The following is a 23,530-nucleotide window of genomic DNA, read 5'->3' on the forward strand; positions in this document are numbered from 1 at the left end:
GAAGTTTGAAATTCAGTAGGCTTATTCTGAATATGCTTTTATACTTACTTGTGATACATGCTTGCAGGTAAACAGGGCAGAAACTTCCTACCGACAGCCACAGGAATGAGCATGTTGCCAAGTTTGAGCTAGCTGATGTGTGACGTACCAGTGCCACCCTTGTGTCCCAGCTGGCTTTTGTCGCCATTGAAGTTGCTGCTTTCCAAGCTGGTATCTGTGCATGGGATAGCTTCCAGTTTCATGTGTAACCAGGGTTCCAAGTAGTTACATATGTGGCACGAAGTTTGGAGTTTGCAACCACTACTTAGAATTAAATCTCCCTTATCTTGTGGTTTTCAACATGGTTATCAAGCCTAAAGAAACTAATCTCTAGCCAGTGTAGTAAAGTATTATTAGCTCTACTCTAATGATGAAAAATAGTTAGGTTTTTGCTTAAATAAAAGAAAATTCTAGTAGTACCATCTATTGGGGTGCTTTTGTCTCCATCATGCTTTGCTGCTCTTTGCTGCTGAAAACACTAGGTAAAAAAATGTATTTGAGTTTCACACTGAGAAATATCAGTAAAATATAAATCAGAGGGGTTTACAACCTGTCAGGAGTTCTCTTGGATGCTGCGAAGCTGTTGGGAGATGGGGAATACTGACAAGGGAATGGTCTGGGAAAATAACCATTTGATTTTAGGCTTAATGGGAAGGTATTTGGGGAGAAGAAAGAAAACTTATGAAAGATTAAAAGTATCATATTGTTGGGTAATCCAACAGCTGCATCTCTTTTGACACTAGGACAAAAGGACGGAGAGAAAGGCTTGAGCACAATCTGCAACTTTCCTGCTTCAGGCAGAGTAAGAGCTTTTCAGTGGGGCAGATAACAGTGGAACAAAAGGCTCTAGACTCTAGAGCATTTCTAGACTCTAGAAACTGAAGATAGGAACATTCAGAACAAGTGCTGGCCACTGGAGCCGTGTACAGAGGGTGGTGAGGGGTTCTCCATCGCTTTGAGAAAGTTGGGTAAATATATATAAGTGTGGGCTCTTTGGTCTGGCAGTTGATCATCAACACAGACTGCAGGCTCTAAGCACCTCTGTTCTTGTTGCTAAAAATTCCTTGTTGCTTTGATAATCGGTGCAAATGATGCAACTTCATTTATATTACCACTTGTAGAAGAGCATTTTCTAGGCCTCCGTGTCTACTTGACCGCTGAGAAATGCAGCGTTGGCTGATAAGATGGTTATTCTCTAGTGGAAACACATCTTCCACATCTAATCCAGTTATGCCTGAGCAGAAACCTTTCAAAAAACTTTGCAGATGGATTGCAGTGTTTCTGCTGTACCCTGTGGTTGTGTGACAGTGAGTGCTCATGAATGGCGGGTATAGAATAAGCCACATTCCAGCCTAGGTGAGGGCAGAGATGCCAGTGAACACCCAGGCGCGTGCTCCCAGGCACAGTGAGGTCTTGTGACTGGTACATCATCCCCTGGCTTTTTCTTTCCCTCATGCCCTTCTTCCTCTCCATTTCTGGTGTTATCAGAGTTGAAAAGCAATACTGTCCATTTACCACAGGTTCTCTCTCCAGTCTTTTCATCTTTGTTGCTGCTCTGCAGCAGAGTATTGCATACTCAGACTTTATTCAGCTTTGTGTTGCTGACCTTTGCAGTCTTCCTGTCCCCTTCCCGTCAGACTTAGAAGTCTTCCAGAGCAATGCTGCTTGTACTCCTAAATCCAGTAGTATGACAGGTACAGAAGAGGCAGCATCTGTGTCATCAGGATGCAGTGGCATTACTCCTCATTTTGCTTAGTATATTAGAAATGTTATTCTGGGAGACTCAGCCTATTTGTATCTTCTGCTGAGGTGTGTTTCTTGGCTATAAGGCTCCAAGTTTCCCCATTTTATTTTAGTGTATGTTGTGTTTTGCCTTGGTAATTCTGAGAACAGGAGATAGAAAACTGAATGGAGACAAAAATAGTTTACAACTGGCTGTCCCTATTACCCTCACTATTCTGCAAATGGCCAGAATGAGGAATTACAGCTGGATTTTCTTAGCCCTGTAGCTATTAGGTGAGCCCTACCATTTTTCATCCCTTCCTCATAACCTGCCATCTCTAGTCTGTCATATCTGTACTCATTTATTCCTGAGGTGGTGTTTCTAGAGGGGATATTTCTGTCTCTCTTCCTGGATGAGAGCTGTACAGGAGACTGGCTTGAAAGCCCTGGTCCATACAAATTTTTTCTGCTTCTTAAATTGTCTTCTCTAAAGCCTTTAGTGATATCCTTTACAACTATACAATTTTGAAAACACTTCAGGATTACTTAAAAATGTTGTGGCTGAACCCAGGACACCTTCATAGACTTGCTCTTCAGTCATGTTTTCCTTTCTGCCTATCTCTCTGTTGCTTGTTTCTTTATGCTTATATTGTCAGCCCTTTTTGGCAACCCTTTGCACCATGAAAGCTGTCACCTCTGTGACTGAGGCTCCAGGTGCACAGTAATACCAACAAATGATGAAGGTGGGAACTTAACCCAGGGAAACGCGATTTCCAGCCTGGACCCTATGGTTTCCACTTTGGTGCCAGGAGGTGATGAAGTACTGTGGGAACATTGCCTAAGCAATCTTCAGATGCATTTGCTGACTTATTGTCATTATGATAATCAGGAAGGGAGATATTACATCCTCAGAGGCCCACCCTTAAGCACTTCAGGCTTAGTCACTGTAGCAGAGAAAAGGGGATGCCCCCAACCTCGAACAGCAAGTCCAAGCTCCCAAATCTGGCAGGAAAAGCACGCCTCCCCTCCCAGTGCCTGCTGCTCCTGGGGTGGCTGCCTGTCTCCTCCCAAAGGGACAGCGTTCCCTGACGGGAAGTAATTGCTTTGGAAACCTTGCTGAACATCTGTGTCCAATCAGACTGAACATCCACACCAGCGGCGGCCGAGCATCAGCGGTAGCGTGGAGCCTTGGAAAGAGCTGTGCTCCCGATGCCGCAGCTCCCGAGGGGGTTGCATCAGGGGAGCAGCCTCCCTGGGGTTTGCAGTTGTAGTGGTGGTGCATTTCGGAGCTTGCCAGTGACAAGCTGCAGAACAAAACCACAAGGTTTGAGATGTAGCTCAAAACAACAGGGTTTGGAGAGCCAAACCACGAGGCTGAGAATTTCAGTAATTATAAGGCAGGAAAACACTTTGTAGTTCTTTAGCCTTGTATGGGGCTTTGCCTACTGTATAGGTGGAAGCATGAGGGCTATCTGCTGAGACTCCACATTTGCCCGTACAATTGTTTTAGAATCTACAGAGCGAAAACACACTAAATCGAGGTGTCCCTCAATAATAATCTCAGGGGAACTGACATAAAAGTTACAGGGAAGAACACAGAGCAAATGGAAATGAGACAAAAGAGAGAAACCAGAGCAATTTCAGAGCAGTGGGATAGCTGAGGAAAATGCTAAAGGAAATAGTGTGGAGGAATGACAGGAGAAACAGAGACACAGAAGGGACCAAAGCAGAGAGGTTGCATTCCCAGCTAGGGATAGGGCCCACATTCATTTTACACTGGCATTGAATAAATGAGAGGAGCCAAGGTATGGTCCTAGTGGTTCACCCAGCACTGGGAAATTGAGCAGCTGTGATATTTGTAGTTATCTTTTTCCTATCAGCTCAAGCAACAGCAAAGAATAGAAGTCTCAAATATTTGTAATCTTTCTTCTTTTCTCTTAAATGTTTTGGGTGTAACGTAAAAGCCATGTAAAACCTACTTAAATCCCAGAACTCATGTAGAATCTCCTACAGAGTGTGAGTCCAAACAAAAGGCAACTTGTGTTCTCTTTAAGTAGCTTGCAGACCTTTGGTTTGAATTGTTTGCAGAATTTGGGCAATGCCATATTTAGAGTTGCATGTGAAATCGTAATTGAAGTTACAAAATTTATTTTAGTTTCAAGGTCACACACTATTTTTCCAGGGTGTGCCTGCTTAAACCCATGATAAGATGGTTTCGCTGAATGAGTAGCTGTTCAAGATTTTTGTTTATCATCATCATTTCTGTGAGACCTCGAGCGTGCTTAATGCAAGTGGAATCTGTGACTTTTTATTTAATTTTTTTCCACCGCTTTCCCTGGAACTGCAAGGCCTCTGCTTTACATGTGCCTTTATGAAATTCCTAAGGCTTAATATTTATCCAATATTTAGTGAATTTTCACAAGGAGGCAAACTCAGCTGACATACCAAATCCCTCAAATCCCTTGGTCAAATGGATGTTGAACTTTATTAGCAATTATAAAGTTAATATTTTATTTTAATTTTTTTTTAGATGGTGAATCAGTCCATGGGTGAAAATGTCATATTATAATGGAAAGTGTTGGACCGCTTTAACACCAGGCATTCTTTCGAATTCAACTATAATTAAAGAACATGAGTGTTAATTAGGATCTTTTTACATTTAAGGTCCTGAGAGCACTTTGCCATTGTTGAAATGTGAACTTAAAGGATCCTTGCTCTGGTCAGCAAAGTATATTATGTTTGGGCAGCTTTGAGAGGACATGTGGGATCAAAACAGAATAGCAGTGGCAATCTGTTTAGACTGCTGTTTTGGAGAACAGTGCACATCCTCATCGAGTTTGCTGTGTTAATGCCATTGTAGCAAGAGCCATCAACCAAACTTTCATTCTTCAGGATCTGAAATTCAGCAGCTAAAGATAATCATGGGATTGTTCCATGAAGAGGCCTCCATAAGGCGTTCAGCACCTTGTGGCGTGAGAGTTCGCAGTACAAGTAGTGTCTGAAATGGAGCAGGCATCGGCTGTGTCAGAATTACAGTTGATAATTACAGGGCTAATCACTGCTGGGCAGGGGAGGCTCCTGAGGATTTTGCAGGGAATCATCAACATTTTCAGCAGTGCCTTGAAAGCAACTGAGAAGTCACTGTTAAACTGCAAGCAACCCAAAACTGGTGTAAATAATGACTTACAAAGCACATGCTTTCTATGTAGAGTGTAATGCCTGCCCCTGTCGCTTGTCATGGAGTTCACAAGGAAGATGGCTCAAGGCTGCAAGGAGATATTAAATCAGATTATCCTGCCAAAGCTGTTGGTTAGCAGATTAAAATTCCTGCCATCCTCCTTGTGCCTTGATCTGAATTTTTAACCCAAACAGAAATGAAATGTTAGAATGTAATTGATCTGCAAGTCCTGTGAACATGGAGCCTCCAGTTATTTTGAGGACAGTACATGCTATACTCACTAACATTTGGACCAGTGGAAGCAATGATACAAAGCAATGTGGCAGAAAGGCATGGACCCCCCTTCTAGGCAGGGCTGTCTAGCAGGGCAGCAGTACTCAAGGCCAGTGTTCTCCCATGTTTACTGGGTGAAGACATTTTTTCCCCTTGTACCGTGAACATGCACGACTCTTCACAAGACAAGATGACACCTTTATAAGCTTACAGCTTAATTCACATAAACCTGACAGAAGAGGATAAATCTAGGATAAAGTTGAAAGCATGAGTAGAGCTGTATGGTCATTTTTAGCTCTTTGAATGTTCTTAAAAGCATTTGCTATCCAAGGGTACATCCCCTTGGAGGCAGGTGGGAGTGATGACAGCGTGTGCTGGAATGCTTAAGTCATTAACCAAACTAGCTGAAGTGCCAATTAAGAGTGAAAAGATGGCACCAGGGAGGGGGTATTCGTGCTGAAGCCCAGGACTCTCTCTTTTCTTTACACGTGTCATCCAGACTACCTCAAGTGCATCTGCACAAGCTGCTGTCACCCCTCCAGGATGCACCACCTCCCCTACAACTTTATATGAGTGCTTGTGGCAGTGAGCAGGGACAGTGGGAACTGCTGCCAGTAGTGCATTTTAATTTTTGGTGGTTTTTTTTTTGTTATAACAAATATCTCTTATGTCAAATATAACATATATATAGTTGTGTTTGTTGTTTTATCTCTCCTTTTTCTTTTTTTCTTTTCTTTTTTTTTCTGTTACCAGAGTGCCTCTGATGGCTTTTGGAAGTCAGTGGCAACCCGTGTCCCAAGAGAACCTCATGAGATACGTATCCTGAATCCCTACTTCATCCAGGAGGCAGCTTTCAGCTTCATCGGACTGCCTTTCAACAATGGCCTGATGGGCAGAGGGGTAGGTATAAAGCAAAGCAAGCAAACCATGGGGAAGGATGGGAGACCAAGCAGCAGACGTCTTACACTGTTCTTACTTTTCCTTTGGGCCTCTGCTGATGGAAATTGAAGGGAAAGGTCTTTGGCTCTGTTATCGTGGCAGCGCTCAGCCTCCATCAGGCCAAGGCAAGATCCTTCCGTGGAACACTGAGGATTTTGTGCGGGACCATCAATATTTCAGCAGTGTCTTGAAAGCAACTGTAAAGTTGCATCTGAGGCTAATAATAAAAGCATGTTTTATAAGGCCTTTGGTAAGAAATTCTGATATTACAGTGACAAGTTTTAGATGTAAAAGCTTGCAGAAGAAAACAGTGCAAAAGACAGTCTTAGGTCATGGTTATTAACAAAAATACTTTCATGGTCATTCTCATATCTCTCACCCCCAGTGCAGCTTTTTGGAGTGTTAGTGTGGAGTAGGTGGTGACCTGGGTTTTCTGGATTATCTCACCCTGCAATGCTGTCCTCAGAACCTATTTATATTTGCTTTACCTAATATATCAACCATTAAGGAAAGTATTACTTGGGCGGGTAAATTACTCATGTACACATGTGATATAGTTGTTGATAGAGAGCACATGTGACATTTTTGGGCACATTAGCACAGCTGACAAACCCAGAGAGAAGCACTTTTGCTGGACAAGGTCTGCTTGCTCTGCCCCTGGCATTGTCCTTCCATTGTTACCAGTACAGGAGATTTGCCATTTTGCAGCACAGATTTGGACCAGACAGAACAGTGCCTTCTTCTTGCTCTAATTATAATGTGAAGTCTTCAGAAATATTAGAGATGTTTGTTATGTGCAGGTCAGATGGGTGGGTGCCTGGAGATAAGAAATTCGCTTCTTAAAATGCATTGTGAAAGATGTGCAGGCAGGTTCAGCCACACAGAATGGATCTTTAGTGAAATGTGTTGCTGCGTGTGTACGTATGAAAGCTGTCATAGGGTCCTGGATGCACTGGATTTTTACTCTGTGCACTGAAGGTTTCTTATTCTAAATATTTCCATGAGCTAGAAAGTAACTTACTTCACCTCTCTGCATTCTCCAGAACTTACACTTAGAAAGATGTGGTCTTGATTTATCTACCAGAAAATCAGGAGTGCTGCCCCAGTAGAGGACAGAAATCATCAGACTTTTGCCTTTATTTTCTCCAGATTTGTTTTTATTTTTAAACACGTTATTTTAATACATAAGATATTACTTAAGCTGAGAGGAGGAGAGAGAATCCGGAAATGAAAATGCTGTGAACTGAAGTTTATGAGGTTTTGATAGGTTGTTTAACACACATCAGATTGGGAAATGAAGGCATCTTAATTGAAACCTGATGTTTCACTTCATGGAAGTCCATTTGAGCATTTAGAAACAGTTTATGGAGCTTTTAGGCAAGCAATCTTTGCCATGACCCCTGCTAGATTGTTTAAATTGTAGTTCATTCCTTTAGATGGGGCAACAGGAGCTCTGCAGGTGCATCTGTGGGGGTGGGATGTTAGTATACCCTGTGCTGTCTGTGCAAGGACACTCTAATATGGTGATTCTGTCAGTTTAAAAACAGAGACAGAATGTTTCTAACTTGTGGGTACAAGTTTTACTGGAGTCTGAATAGTATCTTAGTGATACAAATTTGCTACAGACCTTTTTTCACTGAGAGTTTAAATGGAAGAATGGAAATCAGAGCCTGTAAACCAAGAATCCAACTCTCATTAGAGATTTGAGAGAGATCTAGCAAGATGAGTGAGGCAGCTAGAGCAAGGAGAATTCCTCCACAAGAGACAGTGTGACCCAGCAGCTGGAGAGCATAGCTGGTTGGGTTCAAGGTCATGCTTTGGAGATGCAAGACAGCCTGGAAAACTTCACTCAAGAAAGAAGCATATAAACATGGAAAAGGGAAAATACTGAAGTCTAGTAAGCAAAAGCACAGTGAACAGCATGTGTCCTGATTTTCTCCTGGGCAACTGGGATGGGGCAGATCGGTGCCCCCGTGCTACAGTGTGCTGTGGTATGTTGTGTGTGATCCTTCTGTGTGTGCAGGCTACACACAGGAGGATCAAGGCTGGGGATGCCTTAGTAATCAAGGCCAACATGAAATCCTCATAAAGAGCAGTAATATTCCACTCGTCTTGGGTTCTGATGCCTAAATAAACTTCAGTGCTTCTTTTGCGCACCACATATGGTAACAATGTGCTGCCAATTAACTTTGTAATTTGGGGGCTTTTTCAGCAAGGTTGAGGAGAGCTAGTAAAATAGTTTGAGGCTGATCTCAAAGCGTTTTTCCCAGGATTCAATAAAGGGTGAATGTAGTAACATCCTCTGCTTTGATAGTATAATTTGGGCCAGATGGTTCTGGAGGATACTAGGGGGGTACAACTCAGATCTGCATTTTGATTGCACTTATGGCATTAGTAGCTGGAAGTCTGAGCAAGGAGTAAAACTGGTCACCCACAATAAACAGTGACTTCCCTCTGGGACCAGTAAAGTTTTCAGGAGTTTCCTTGGTCGGTTTACTGAAGTCTTAAGAAAAGGGAGAGCTGTTTCCTACTACACATGGACTTCTCTTTTCTTGGGATAAGCTGATGATAAAGAAAAACTTTAGTTTAGGACCGTAGCAACATCTGGGGAAAATTGAATGTTAATGCCTGAAGATGGTTTATGATGAAAGAAGCAAGCTAGTAAAGATCCTCTCTTTGATTAAAGAATGCTGTTAAGGTGTGGTTGCAGGCTTGGCTGTATCACTAGCCAAAGGTGTATGTATGTGATCTATGTTACGGTGGAAGTTCTCTTTATAAGGGTCTTTTGGGCTTTAAACCAGACATCACTGGTACTGCAGCTTGTAATTCAGGCATGCGATAACCTACTTTACCTGCAGACAGCTGACTGGGGGACAAGCATGAACATCAGTTCCAGGGAATCATTACTGTTGCATGTACAACACCAGCGGTGGTTATTGCCATGGTGCTTTTTGCTGTGTAGCAAACAGAGCCATTGGAGCAGTGTGTTTCTGGCTTCTCTGGGAGCCCTGAGCATAGTGTGCGGTGACCAGGAGAACATTTCAGATCACACATTATCAGGACTGAGGGCTCCAGTGCAGACTGTGATGTTTGTTTCTGTCTTTCTGCTGCGCATCCATGGAATTGCTTGTGATTTAACTTCTTATGAGATTAAGCTCTGCTGCCAAAAGCTGCAAGCCTTTGATTTTTTGGTGTGTTGGAAATAGCTGAATCTATAGACCTTTACTAAAGAGTAAAGCGTTCTTCTCTGGACCTCACCCAGCCTCAGCACCAACTTGATGAAGGAGGAGCCATATGCAAGAGCTGTTATCAGGCTGCATCACGCACCCAGCCATGGATTAGCACCTCTGCAGAGCACTGACAGCCCTCATACACTCTGGGATTAACCTCTGATGCTGGAGTGTTAGCATGTCCTTCTCTTTGCTGTTACATGTGGGCAGACAGCCTTTCTGGAGATGCTACTGGTGACCCTTTGCTCCTGAGGGAGTTTTTCAGCTCCACTGGCTGGTCTTAATGACCCTTTCTCTCGTTAGTATTGGGTTGCCCTGGTGTCAGCAAGCTTTGTCTCCTGGGTTGTTCCTGCTGGACTGTCACTGTGTGAAAGCTGTGTCTTGGGACCTGTTGAGTCTTTATGGAGAAGAAGAGAGGAGGGGGATGGCAGGAATGGAGCAGTGTGCCACTCCATCCTTTCCAGTTGCATACTTCTCCTTTTTTTTGCACTCTGACAACATCTTCTAAGACAGGCAGAGGGACGTGTAAAGGGCCACTGCAGCTGCAGCCAGTTAAATATAGAGACTAGTGTCATTGTTAAGCTTTGGGTTTGCAAAACAGTCCATCCACCTCATGGGCTGGATTGTCCAATCCTTTACCACTGCAGTGTGATCAGTCCATGAGCTGCTGGGGAATGGACAATCAGACAAGCCATTATTGGGGTAGCAGTTAAATGTACACCAGCTGCTTCTTGGTAAATGCCCAACCACGTGCTTCTGCATGTGATAGATGCAAAGTCACTGAATGGAGTTTACTCTTCGATGAAAGAGTAGGCCATGAACTCCCATTTAGCATGGGATGAAGCATATATGTGGTTACCACAGAGCAGCTAGCATGTAGTAAAGTCATGCCCTTGCCTCCCCTCTGTTAAGTTGTTAGGTCCCTAAGAAATGCTGCCTGCATTGCACAGGAATCTCCTCTACATACAGCAAATGGTGAATCAGAGCTTGCGCATCAGATTGTATATGGTCAAAGATATTTTGTGTGGGATAACTACAGGAGGTGAAGGAAAAGTGTTGGAGATGCTCTGCTTTGTCTTTTAAAGTCCAGTATTGCAGCTAATTCTGTGCATGGATGGAGATAACTGTGGGAGCAGCACTGTATGTTGTAACCTCCTGTGGCAGGGACCACTCTGCAGAATGCCAGGCATTTGTCTGCCTACAATAAGTGACGCTAAATTGCTTTTTATGCCGTATTTCCAAATTTGAAAGCCAAAGGAAGCAAAGAGTAGGTTTGGGTTGTTCGTATGCAAACATAAATGAACAAAAACAAAATACCGTGACTGTTGTATATACCATGTGATGACTGATAGTTTTGTTCTGTATTTCTTTTGTTTTGGAAACTTTATTGCCATTAGGTGATCAGGTCTGTAACTGATAAAACTAAGGCAGCAATTTTTCTCAGATAAGCATTTTTTTTCCAGTTTTCCCTCAAATAAGTTAATATAGCAGTCAAACCAAGTGCATTATTGTTAATAGGGAGCTTATTCTTTAGGAATGCCCTTTTGTTGAAAAAGGTAACAGTTGAGATAGTCTAACAATCCAATATGTCTCACCCTGAGCTAAGTAAAATCCCATAAATAACTGGAATTCATTTAACATATTAAGGGAGTCAAATATTTCTAAAAACAGATTTACAGCAGTCATTTCCTTCCAGTCCAGCAGGCAGTGACACAGGAATGACCCGGGCATGGAATGAAAAGCAGCAAGAGCTTTTCACATGCACCAAGCAAAGAGCAGTTATGGAGCCTTGGTTCAGTTGCCAACACTGGATCTCTAGTGTAAGTCTTCAAGGTGATGTTCAGCTTCCATTAAGTCCAGAGGAGGGCTGGTGTTCATTTCTGCTGACTGGCTTCTTTTCTTCTCTGAATAGAAGTCAGTCTTTAAAGCCTTTTCAAGAAGACCAATGGAAGATAAAACAGCAATGGCTTGAGGGGAAGCCTTTTATCTTTCCCCTTGTAGCAGAGAACAGTGTAGGAGCAGTTAAGAGAACCTGTCCCATGTGTGTCTGTACTGCTAAACACATTTCTGGTCCCCTGACCCGGTGGTGCGGACTGACTGCGTTTGCACCAACACAAAGCTTGCAGCTCAAGGCCAGAGAACTTTACCTCTCTTGTTTTTACGCTTTTCCCACCCAGGATCCACCATGTATGTGCTCACCTCACCCATGGAGGACATGTGCCAGCGGGCCTTTGGGAGGAGGCACACTCCAGATGCACAGGCAGCCTTTGCCCAGCACTGCTGCAGTGATGTGTTGCTCACCACTGCTGTGTTTGCTGCTTCTGTTTGTCAGATGGCCTTTTGGTGTCATCTCTGGCCCATCTGTCAGTCTTCTGTGTTCTCTCAAATGGGACCAGGCAAAGGCCTGATCCCTGGAGAGCATTATATTAGATATTACATTTTCCAGATGTTTGGTCCTAGACAAGCAGGCAAGGCTGCGAAATGCAGACTGTCAGTTCAGGCCACGTTATCCAGGGATGTTGCCCTTGAGGCTGTTTATCAGTGCTGGAGAGGGGATGCTGAACCTAGCCCCTAGGTGGGACAGAAACCTGTGAGACACAGCAAGAAGTACAGAGCTTGCAAGGCCAAGTTCAAGGCTTGTGGCAGGGAACTGTCAGGAGGAGAGGACTGCCAGTGCTTTCTGGGGTCTTGCTGTTCCCAACTGTCCCTGGTTGGTGGGCACCAGTTAAGGTCAGAAACTCATCATGGCCACATCTGGAGCAGTTTTCCTGCTGGGCCACTCCAGGAAGACCCACTGTGTGGCCTGGCCACTCCTGGGCTGCCATTCTTCTACCATGTGGTTGAAAGCAGCATTACTTGGTGGTACAGGAATATCCAAGCATGTAGAGAGCCATAAGCAGGAAGACAGGCTTTGAGCTGGTCCAACCCCAGATTCCTGAGGTAGGATGCTGGGATTTTGGTTCAAAGGCCTAGAATAACAAGAGGGCTGCTCAGTTGTTTGAGTTTTCTTTTCATAATGCAAGAGGTGTGGTGGTTGCTTTGGTATGTCTTCGGGGCACGGCACAAGGGTGTGTGTGGTGAGATAGCACTGACGTATTGTGCAGGGCATAGCAATCCAGGTTTGGCACAGCCATGTCCGTGATGCCTAGCTTCTTTTGGAGTGACCTGTCGCCCACCTTGCCCTGAAGGTTGTACATGCTTCATTAGGTCCAAATTAGAGCTTAGCAGCAAATGAATTTATATGCCTGTGTACAATGAGAAGAGCTTGGTAGCTGTGTAGAAGCAGCCAGAGAATAATTATAACCATTTCCTCTCTCTGACACACCTCCCCTCTTACTTACCGCTTTGTAGAGGAGAGGAGAGCCCTTTCCCCTGGACCTGGAGAGTGCTGCGGAGCAGGCTGCTGTGAAGCACAACCAGAGACACATCCCTAGATCCTACAGGGCCTTTTCTTTCCCATGCTGCAAACTGGAAATGGTGGTGCTTCATTTTCAGCAAAGGGAAGGAATAGCAGAAGCTCAGCAGGCTGTCACAGGAGAAAAGGGCTCAGTTTCTATTGTTTAAGCCAAGTCAGGACCAAAGCACTGTATTGACTTACAGTAATGACATTTAATTAACCAGCAGACGTGTTTCTTTTATACTTTTATTCAGGCTGGCTCTTCTTCCAAGTTGGCTCCTTCTTTTTTTCAAGTCTGTCTGATTCCCCTTCAGTTACTGTTTAATCTGTCTGATGGTTGCTGCTTCTTTAACAGCAGGCAATACCCAGTTACGTGTATTTAATCCAGGCGCACGTGGGTGCACACACAGTTTGTACACGTGTTCTCTTAGCAGATGCTGTTATCCACACCATTTACTAAGGGTGGGCTCTGCAGGCAGCCCCAAGCTGCTCTAAACAGTTCCTGCCCTCAATGAATAGCAGGGATAATAATTTTTACAGTATTTTCAAGGTGGTCCTCTCTAGCCCACAGGGTCCTGACTGCAGCAGTAGGATGTGAGGCTTCATCTCAGCAAAGAAGGTGTGAATGGCTGCAGATCTCTGTCTTCAATGGGGACACACACACTAGGCTGTAGCTACCATAGTATTGGAGGGTGCCAACATCACCAATTTTAATTAAACTAAAGCATAGTTTAATTAAAACCTGTCATCAGATCATGAGTTTCTGGATTTTAGGACAACACAGAATTATTTTGCGAAGGACACCATACAAATTTCTGATAGTTGTAGGGGCCAAAGCTGATACTTCTCTACAATCCAAAAAGTTAGGAAGTCTTTAGTAGTCTTTGGTATTGTAATCATTTTTGAGAGAGGAGCAGGCAGTATTGAGATACTGGCATGTCAGGAACTACTGAAAAACAGAAGCAGGCAAGAAAATTGTCTCCTAATTTTCCATTAAAGCCATTGGAGGTATTATGCCTAGAATAAATTCAGGCAGATATTTGGTGACCAAAGGAAAGTTCACTTGTGATTTCTGTAATCTGTTATTCTCCAAACAGAAATAAGGATAGGCTTGAAAGAAAGTTATAGTGGTTTGGCAGTCCTCCCGTAAGGTTGGGTGGTGTGATTAATTCTCTGTGGTTTGTAAGACTCACATTAGAAAGTCAGCTTTTAAATGTTGGCTTGGCCAGTGAAATTCCCTCCAGGCAAAGACCCTATGTCTCCCTTGAGCTGTACCGTGGGAATGGGCCCAGTGCAAGTGTGGGTGGCGTTAACACCATTGTATTCCCACCACCAACACAACACATTCTCAAGCATATAACCATTTACTTACTATGTTTTGGACACTGTAACTACAGCTCAGCTGAGGGAAAGGGTTTTGTGGCATCTCCCCTTACCAGCTGATGCAATTCCAGTGACATGTGAATGTCATCTCCTATGTAAAACATAGAGCTGAGAATATCTGAACTTGAACTGCCATGCCTGGAAGACAGGATGTTATGGCATATTTTGAAATTTGGGTAAATTTTCTTATCCTTGCCTAATAAACATTTTCCTTTTTTTTTTTAACCCTCAATATTCTATGGCTACCAGTGAATTTAACTAGTGACCAGAATAAAACCTATATTGTTTGTGTTGAGTATCAAATTAGGCAGCAGGAACAAAATGAATCTGCTGTTTTTCTTAACATCAAGAGCTGGCACATGAGGATGTAGTTAAGACCTTCTCATTTCGGATGTGCACTGTTACAGCTGAAATGTTTGAGTTCTGTGTCTCACTGATCTAGCCATAAGTAGTTGTGGCACGTTTGTTTTCAAATTAGTGTGATTCCAGTGCACTGTTACGGAGTTCTCCATAGCACATGGGTTCTGCTCCCATCTCAGCTAGGGTATGGGTGGCATTCTTCACTTGGAAAATGTTGCTTTTGGGACAGTCAGGCAATGATAAGTGAGCAAGGTAGTGTGCTGCCAAAAGCCGGTTCCTTTGAATGAGAGGCAGAAACTCAAAACATGATGTTCTAACAGACTGGGAACACAAGGTGAAATGCAATAGCATTGCTCACTGGTTCAGGGTGAACCATTTTAAATGCAAAATGTAAGCGTGCAGTTGGTTTCTACATCTCAGCTAAGAGGCTGTCACCCTTAGTGAGTGTCTGAGCATGTCCTCTGTACTCATGATGCTTTCGATAACAACCAGTGTTGGATGCTCTACAAATGAAGATAAGATATGTGGGTGGATTTCTCAGCCTCTCCCTAGCCCCTGGGGTAAAGCTACCTCTGGATTCATCTGGCTAAAGGGAAGCTAGAAAAGTCTGTGAGCTGGGTTTTTACACTGGAAACACATGTCTGTCGCAGTGGTCATACTCATCTAAATGCACAAAAGGAGTTGCAGGCATACAGCACCACTGTTACAGGGCCTTAGCAGAAGCCAGGTGAAATGGAGAGGCCTGAGACTGGATTTTGATGCAAATGGCAGCTTAGCAGACAGGGAGGACATTTGGCATGTCCCTGCTTAGTGTGCTAGCACCCATCTCCAACTGGTTACCCACCACTCCTCATCTTCCCAATATGCTGTGGCTAGGAAGGGTATGGCACAGGCCAGAGTGCCCTTTGCCTGTGGGGTGCCCCTGAGCAAAGGAAGGGGTCTCAGTGCACATTGCTGACTCCTCTCCATCTCTCAGAGCTGTATAACAGTCTCCTTAAACTGCTTTTGCTATCAGTGAAATGAGAGTTTGTAGTGTTCCTCACTTCTGCTCCTGTGTGGTGGTCCATTTGGGATAAGTATTCCTCCCTGGCCTAGCTGGAAGCCAGTGACGTGCATAGGATTGTAATCCAGTATCTACATCTGTTTTGATTTCAGAAAACTAACGTATTCATTGGGATCCATCCTCCAGTTCATCTGCTGCCCCATTCTCAGAATAGCAAAGTTGTGGAAGGCGAGTCTGACCATTTACATTAATCCCTCTGCCCTGCAATACTCCCCTGGAGAGTCGGGTCATAGAGCGTCAAGCAAGAGCTGCTGCTGTTGTACTAGATGCTTTGCAATAAGCTGGTTAACATGGTTTTCTTTACACACTGTGGGAGGCTATTGACCTGCAAGCTGGCATTGGGCAGTTGATGTACAGATATAGCCAAATACCCTGTTCCTGATTTTCTGCTTAGTAGCAGCAATGCTCCTGTGAGCAGAGGCAGTAAGAGGAAATCTTTGATTCTAGAAATGGCAAACTGCTAATGACTTCCATTCCTGCTTTCTCTCCTCTCAGAACATCCCCACCTTGGGAAGCGTAGCAATAACCATGGCGCTCCACAACTGTGATGAGGTGGCGGTAGCTGGGTTTGGCTATGACATGAGTTCACCCAATGCACCGCTGCACTACTATGAGAACATCAAGATGTCTGCCATCAAAGAGGTAGGGAGCTCCCGCCGAGCACATCTTCCTCCCAAGCCCTCTGACTACCCCAGCTCCAGAGCCTGACTTGGATGGTGATGTCAGCTTACAGCTTTCCTGTATGGGTCAAAACACAGCTCCACCCATGCATTTGCCAGTAAAATTCTAGAGATTCTCCCAAGCGCAGTGTGTGTTAAAAATGGTTGTTTCTGCTGGGAAAAGTTCTCTGGAATGTGTATATAATGTGATTCCTTCTTCAAGCAGCAGGGAAAAGTTTCACATAAATGTTAACTTGAGTTAGGGTGAAAGGGAGCAGTTCTGCTCTGGGGTTAAAAGGATGTGGCCTCCTCCTGCTTTTTGATCCTTTGTATTGCTCTCTAATCCATAGGCATCTTTCACTAGATGATCTCCTCAGTCCCTGTAAAATGTGGAGGAGGTGAGATTAGCTCGTGCGTGTTAGCTCTCAGCTGACTATTTGGCAGCAGTTAGCTAGTGTAGACACATCACTGCTCTGAGGAGGCTGCTCTTTAATGCCAGCTCAACATTAGAAAGATTTTCTGGTACTTTCACAGTAAGATGAACAGCATTTCTAGAGGAACGTTGGTATAATGCAGCAATATAAAGATGCTCTTTCAGGCCTGTTCATTTCCTGTACCAAACTAGACCAAACTTGGACACTGGTCAAAGCTTCTGTGGTGGGAAAGTTTGATGCTTTATTGATAGAGCTCATTCTTTCCCAGCACAGATGTTGCCCAGGTCTTTCTAAGATTGCTTCTCCCTCTTCACTGGCTCCTGGGTATGGAAACTCTCCCCCTCTTACTCCATGTTGTGAAAAGTCATATTGTTCATGGTCAGTAGCTGTCTCCTTGCAGTTGGCATTTGCTCACCTCAAGCACTTCGCCGTTGATCCAAGCCGGGAGGGAAGCTGGGAAGTTGTGTTTTTCCAAATCACAAGATTGTACGTGTCTTAGGACTCTCAGGCTGTAGGCTCCATGACCCTAGGCAAACTGAGAGGAATTAGAAATCAGTGATTAGTCACCTTGAGACATAAGAGCATGTCTAATGATCAGAGTAATGAGGCTTTGGAACAACCTCTTAGCAGAAGCCAAGAGAACAAACTGAATTTGGGAAAAGACTGTGAGGAGATCCCAGTTATATCAAGGGACCAGACATTGTGGTCCTGAGTTACCTTCTGGGCCTGTGGAGGTAGCCAGTATGTCTGCCTTGCTCAATGGAATAACCATGGATTTAATCAGTCCAGGCTGGGAAAGTGAGTGCCCATTTACAGGCTTTAAGAGGTATGTCCAGAGAGGAAAAGTGAATTGAGACACTACATACAGAGGTGGTGTCTGGCTTGTGAAATCCCTGAATGGAAAAGAGCTGAGGAATATCATTCTTGCAGTAGTGGAGGAGGCACCACCCTTTGTTTGCCCAGCTCTGACTCTTCCCTGGGTGCCTGCTTATAACCACTGTCTCGGACAGAATGCTGGGCTACCCAGGACTAGGTCTGAGTAGAGCTGGTTGCAGCAAAGACACCACTACACCTGAGTGAAAATGAATGCAGATGCCTGGCTCCAGCAGTGGGTACAGAAACTATTGATGAAAGTTACAGGAAAAGCTTTTGTCTGTGTGGAAACCACAGTATCTAATTCTGGTGAATCAGCTGCCTTTGGTGGAGAATCACTTGCCCAGTTGTTCCTCCTGTCTCATAAGGATATCTGCTCTTGGACATGGGGACAGCAGGTGCCCTATGCCAAGCCTGTTTTGCAACCTGGTAGGTGCCTCTGAACTCAAGGACACCTAAGCAGCAGCTGACAAGAATGAAGTCTCATTGCTCCTGATCCTTACATGAATCAGTGGGAAAAGCTGGCAAAAAGAGTTGGATGACAGAGTCTCTGGTTGAAGTCACCAGTCCACATCACTTGGATCTTTGATTACGGAGACCAGCACATTGAGTGGGATGCACAAAACAGCAGAATAAAGAAGGGAGTCACTCTTGGACACCGTATGTGGTTTCAGGAATAAACCTTGCATGGCACAGGGCAGTAGATGAGCATGAACACATGAAATGCAACCAGTAGAGAGACCAGTTGGTGCCTGGATTGTCAGGCCTCTGTTGTATGGAAGCTGTCAGTCATCATGTCCAGGGTGTTCTGTACAGAGGTGAGGGAGTGTTGAAAGGTTCTGGTGAAGCCTAACTAATTCAGATGTCAGTGGATCTGTTTCTGCAGCCGCGGCTGTTGATGAGAGCTCTGCAGGCCAGCAGAGCTGGTTCTAGGAGGAAGGTTCCTCTTCCACTTGAAGGCTGGTTATCTGATATGTGTCTGCCCATCTAATCCTCACATCCTCACCCACAGGCTCCTCTTACATTTCGCTGTCCGGGTACAAGAAAAGCCATCTGTTCCCACGTATCAATAATTAAAGCTCCTCCTGCCTCTGCCCCTCCCAATATGACAAATTGTTTGTGATATTGTGGAATGTGAAGAGCAGAGAGAGGATTGCATTTCTTTCTTTCCCATTTAATATTAATGATAGCTGATAATTGTTAGTCACCTGAGGGTGAATTTGAAAGGTGAAGGGCATAATAGTTGGGTTGTGTCTTATGCAGTTGCCCGCAAAGAACACACAAATGGAGATTTGCCCCACTCTAGACTGGAAGCATCTTGCACGCCCTTCTTGAAAAGACACCTGCATGTGGTTTGCAAATTAGAAGACTGGCCTGCATTGATACCTTGTGCCAAACCTTGCCCTTGGCGTTACTGAAAGAAGACTAACCCAGAAGCAAGTTCCACCAAGGTTTTTGTCTGTTCCAACTGCTCTGATTCCCAAAGGCCCAAGAGCATCCACAGCATTTTCCTCAGTGTTACTTTGGACCTCCGGGATTGTGTCCTCCTTCCTGGTGCTCTACGTTTCAGCCTCTAAAGGAGCTCCTAAAGTAGGCTATGCTTTGAAATTATGCAAGTATCATCTTTATCCTCTGTCTGGCCTGCAGACCCATAGAGGCTCAAGTACTCATTCCTGGGCAGGGGAGTGGAACAGGTTTGCTTGACATAGCAACATCACAGCACTGAAACAACTGCCATGGGATGCAGCAGTTCACCATAATGAACATTCCAGGCAGGAACCCCCGCCGTTTGACCAGGCTTTGGTGGGGCAGAACCTCTGTTTCTGAAGTTCAGATCTTTCCCCTGACTGCCAGGTCATTCCCAGCCTGAAGGACCAATAATCTTCGGTGTTCAAGCCTGGAGAGCAGCTGCAGGGAAGCCCCACCCTGAAACCACCTCTGTCTTTACAGAGGAAATGTAAACTACAACAGCATCCTGGGTCTGGAGGTGCCACATGTATGTGTCTGGCTTGTGGCAGCCTCCCTGGGAACATCCATTGAGCCTCTTGCCTTACCTGTTGTCTACAGTGGGAATAGGCCTGCTAGTGAGCATGCCTAGCAACGTGAGCAAGGTGTGTCACTGATTTACACTTGAGTCCTGCTTGACATCTCTCTGGACACCCCTGAAACTCTGTGACTCATCTCTGAGGCATTTCTTCTGATTACATAAAAAAAAGCCAGCAAAATGTGCTCACTTGCTCACAGCTGGGTGGAGATGCCTCTCCCATGCCAAGACTGAGGTGATAAAATCTCTGTGGAAATCAGTGTGATTTTTCCTGTTGCTCTGTGGGACTTGTGGCTGAATTTCCACGAGGAGAAACAGGCAGCCCCAGTGTATAGTTTTGCTTAGTCTTTGCTTTCCCTGCAGGGGTAAAAGCCCTCAAGGTCCAAGATTGTGCTGCTTTTGCTACCACAGAAGGCAGATGCCTCCACTGCCTCTTCCAGCATTTCCAACTCTCAAGGGCTGGGCAGAGGTAAAGGCTCTGCAAGAGGCAGATGCTCTGGAGCTTCATCAGTGTTACCAGTCAAGGGGAAATACGTGGTCTTTGGACTCTGGTCAGTGATATGGCTGCAAATCTCCTATGGATTGTTCTGTGCTTGTGAATGCTCATGACAGTAAGTTTCTCCAGTTTACTCCTGGGTGGCTTCCTTACCCCCTGTCCTGGGTATATTGGTGTACTCCAGCCAGGGTACATCCAAGCAGACCTGGTGGCGAAGACACTTTTTTGTTCCTAGGTGTGCTCTGGAGAGCTGGAAGCACACTGGTTTGGTGCTTTCAGCTTCAGATTGTGATCTGGAAGAAGAATGCTTGCAGTGCAGAACTGCCCCTGGATCCCAGCTCTGCTGCCCAGCACCTTCTTCCCTCATCTCTCATGTCATCCCCATCATGGCCAGGAGTGCAGATTCCCTGGCCTGCACTTCAGCAGAGGTTTTCTGGATGATATGAAGACAGCTTGCTGTTCTCTAGTCTGTTACTGGAGGCTGCTGCCCGATAGACCCAGTGCTGTCCTGTACACTCTCACAGGTGATTTTTCAGAATGCAGAATGTCAAGTGTCTCATCTCCCTTCAGTTACTATTTTCTCCATTCCAAGTAACTTTGCAGCAGCTTTCAACCCTTGGCTGCTTCCATGAATGCTGTACAGAAAATGACTGAGTCCTTGCCAAAGTGTCTGCTCACTTGTTTCTGTTTTCATGGCAATGAGTCCATTGAAGCAGAATTTTAATATAGTTTACTGTATTTTTATTTCTTGCTCAGGTCCTGTAATGCTTCCTGCCCAAGCACTCCATAGAAGTATAGGTTTATTACAGGTCACTGTCTTGTATTAATCTAGAAGTAGCAAAGGAAACATGGAAATGCAGGTGAGGAGTAAGAGTAATTTCAAAATAGAGTGAAGGCTTTTCCAGATAAGAAAAAATGAATGAACTTGCCTATAAGGATTACAATAAACCTTCACTGATAATGTCAAAACAGGGTGGTGTCTCAGGCAGAAATTATTTCAGGATGGAAAAGTGGCTGTTTAGAGTAGTAAAAGCATATCCGTAAGGAGCTGATGAAACTGAGAGAGCGGGAGGCTTTGTTAAATCATGGGAATGAAACACCAGACCAGCTCTCAGCATCCCTCTTCCACGTGCTCTGCCCTGGCCTCGTGATATGTGGGCGAGCTTCAGTCTCCTGGTCATTTCTTGCCAGAACAAGATTGTGAGCAAGGAGTCACCTTGGACACCACATAGGGAACCCCTGAGCTGTCTTCTCAGAAGCTGGCTGCAGACTGCAGCATGCGCTTGTGGTTGGTAATAACGGGGAATGCGTGGTTAAAAGCCACCCTTATCCATCCAGAGCCCATCTGCGGCATTCATGTCGCATGGTGGAGCTGCTGACTGGTCTCCTTTTCACTGTAGAAGCAGATCAAGCGCCAATGCCGATGCTGTTGGAGGTGTCAGCTCCTTTGATACAGCTGTGCCCCTCACTTCAGTGCCTCACTGCCTGACCTGAGGGGGAGGTGGCGCAACTGCCTTTGATGGCTTCTTTCTGATCATTGGCTTCACTTCCCCAGCAAGTCTTTGTGGGATGCTGGAGGACACCATCTTGTAACGCTTCTCATTCAGCCTGTGTAAGGGCTGTCACAAGGGCCAGGGGAGGTGGCCTGCAGGACGCAGTGACACACAGCTTTGTCTCTGTCTCTCCCCGCCAGCAGCTACCTCTCAGAATAATCCGTGAACATCAAGTTTGGAGTCTCAGCCCATAAAGGCACAAACAATAGTGCTTTATCATCATCTGGGCTCTCTCTGTGAAGCCGTCCTTTGCATTCTAAATCAACACAAGTTGCTTGGGAGGGGGTGGTTGGGCTGCTTCAGACCTCCAAGTACCTTAAAGTTTGCGGTAGCCAACAAGAAGAACAAAACTCCTTTGAAAGCCAGGCAGATGTCTAGCCTGGTGATTTATAGACTGAAAACACAGCTATTCGAGCCTGGCTGATGAATTGCGGTTGGAGTACAAGGAATGGTGCAGACTGAAATGGAGGTCAGCTTTGGAGGGGGAGGTTAGGGGCTGGGGCAGGGGGACCTCTGAAAGGGCAGTGCTTTTTCTTGGAGCCGGCAGTGATGACTGATGAGGTTTATACATTTTTGTCTTTGTTTAAAAGCCACCTGTTTGACAGCGTTTTGGCTGAACGAAGGCTTCACATGCTGTTCCTGTGCAATAAGGACTGTGTTTCTATGTAATAGAAATCTGGGAAAGATTGATGGAATAGCAGTCATGACCGGAGCACAGGTACGGCCTTGTTCAGTAGGACAGAAGTACAGTAACAGTTGTGGAGTATCCCTATGTACTAATAACAGCAAGGAAGGTAAGACTGTAGGGTGGGCAAAAACAGAATTAGGGCTTGGACAAGATCTCTGTAGGAAAAGACAGTAAAAGATCTACAGGGGTGTGCTAAAGCCCAGCTGCTGACCCCAGCATTGAACACACACCTCTGTAGGGGTGGTATGTATCACCAGAAATCACACTGTCACAGATGTACAGTAGGAGCCAGTGTTATTGTCAAGAGGAGAGCCTGGGTATTCCCAGATGCAGTAGCTCTTCTCACCAACCATGAGGGCACAAAAAGAGGTGATGGCCTTTCAAAGCTGTTTTTAGTGGGCATGAAGACCTTGCAGAGGGACATTTTAGGAAGTAGGCTTTGATCAAGTGGCTTCATGGTTTAATTAAATGGAAGGGCAAGAGAAGGGATGTTATAGCTGATATTGCTTCCAAAGGGAGGGAGATTGGTAAGTGGAACTGTATCTAGGCTCCAGGGTGGCACTCAGCAGCACTGAAACTGCTGAACTGAGTGGAACTGAGATGTGTGTGTAGACTCTGATTGATCTCTCTGACTTTAGACCTAGCTTGGGAGAGTGGACTACCAAAAGCAGGTGCATTGAAGAGCTCATGGACTCACTGTAGGCTTAAAATCTTTTTTGTGAAAAGTGCAAAAATTATCTGCAATTTGTGTTTGCAGCAAGGGGAGAACTGCAGAAAAAAGCTGTAGACACAACTTCATAATTAACTGCTTCAGAGTGGTGTTAGAAGTTAACATGGGAGTAGGGGAGAGAATTAGGAGACTTCATCCTGATGGTTGGAAAGGACAGAGATAAAGTGAAAACTGGCAAAAATCCAAGAAGAAATTAGGGGCTGAAAAATGGTGGGAGGCCAAACAAGAGTGGGAGGACGAAAAGTGGGAATGATAAGGGGGCTGGACCACCTCCTGTGTGAAGATAGGCTAAGAAAGTTGGGGCTGTTTGGCCTGGAGAATAGAAGGCTGCATGGAGACCTCAGAGTAGCCTTCCAGTATCTGAAGGGGGCCTACAAGGGTACTGTGGAGGGACTCTTCATTAGGGACTGTAGTGATAGGACAAGGGGTAACGGGTTCAAACTTAAACAGGGAAGTTCAGGTTAGATAT

General features: G+C 44.9%; 1 protein-coding gene across 1 annotated transcript in view; it reads left to right on the forward strand.

Annotated features, from left to right (window-relative positions):
* The window catches only part of ST3GAL3 (ST3 beta-galactoside alpha-2,3-sialyltransferase 3), an 84,476-nt gene that overhangs the window by 53,092 nt on the left and 7,854 nt on the right, over window positions 1-23,530 (forward strand). Inside the window, exons 6-7 of the mRNA XM_010011208.1 lie at window positions 5,966-6,112; window positions 16,080-16,226. Coding sequence (XP_010009510.1) covers window positions 5,966-6,112; window positions 16,080-16,226 — 294 coding nt within the window. The remainder of the gene's footprint in view (window positions 1-5,965; window positions 6,113-16,079; window positions 16,227-23,530) is intronic.

The sequence above is a fragment of the Nestor notabilis genome, unplaced genomic scaffold (genome assembly GCF_000696875.1).
Source record: "Nestor notabilis isolate BGI_N333 unplaced genomic scaffold, ASM69687v1 scaffold12193, whole genome shotgun sequence".
In the NCBI taxonomy this organism is placed as follows: Eukaryota; Metazoa; Chordata; class Aves; order Psittaciformes; family Psittacidae; genus Nestor; species Nestor notabilis.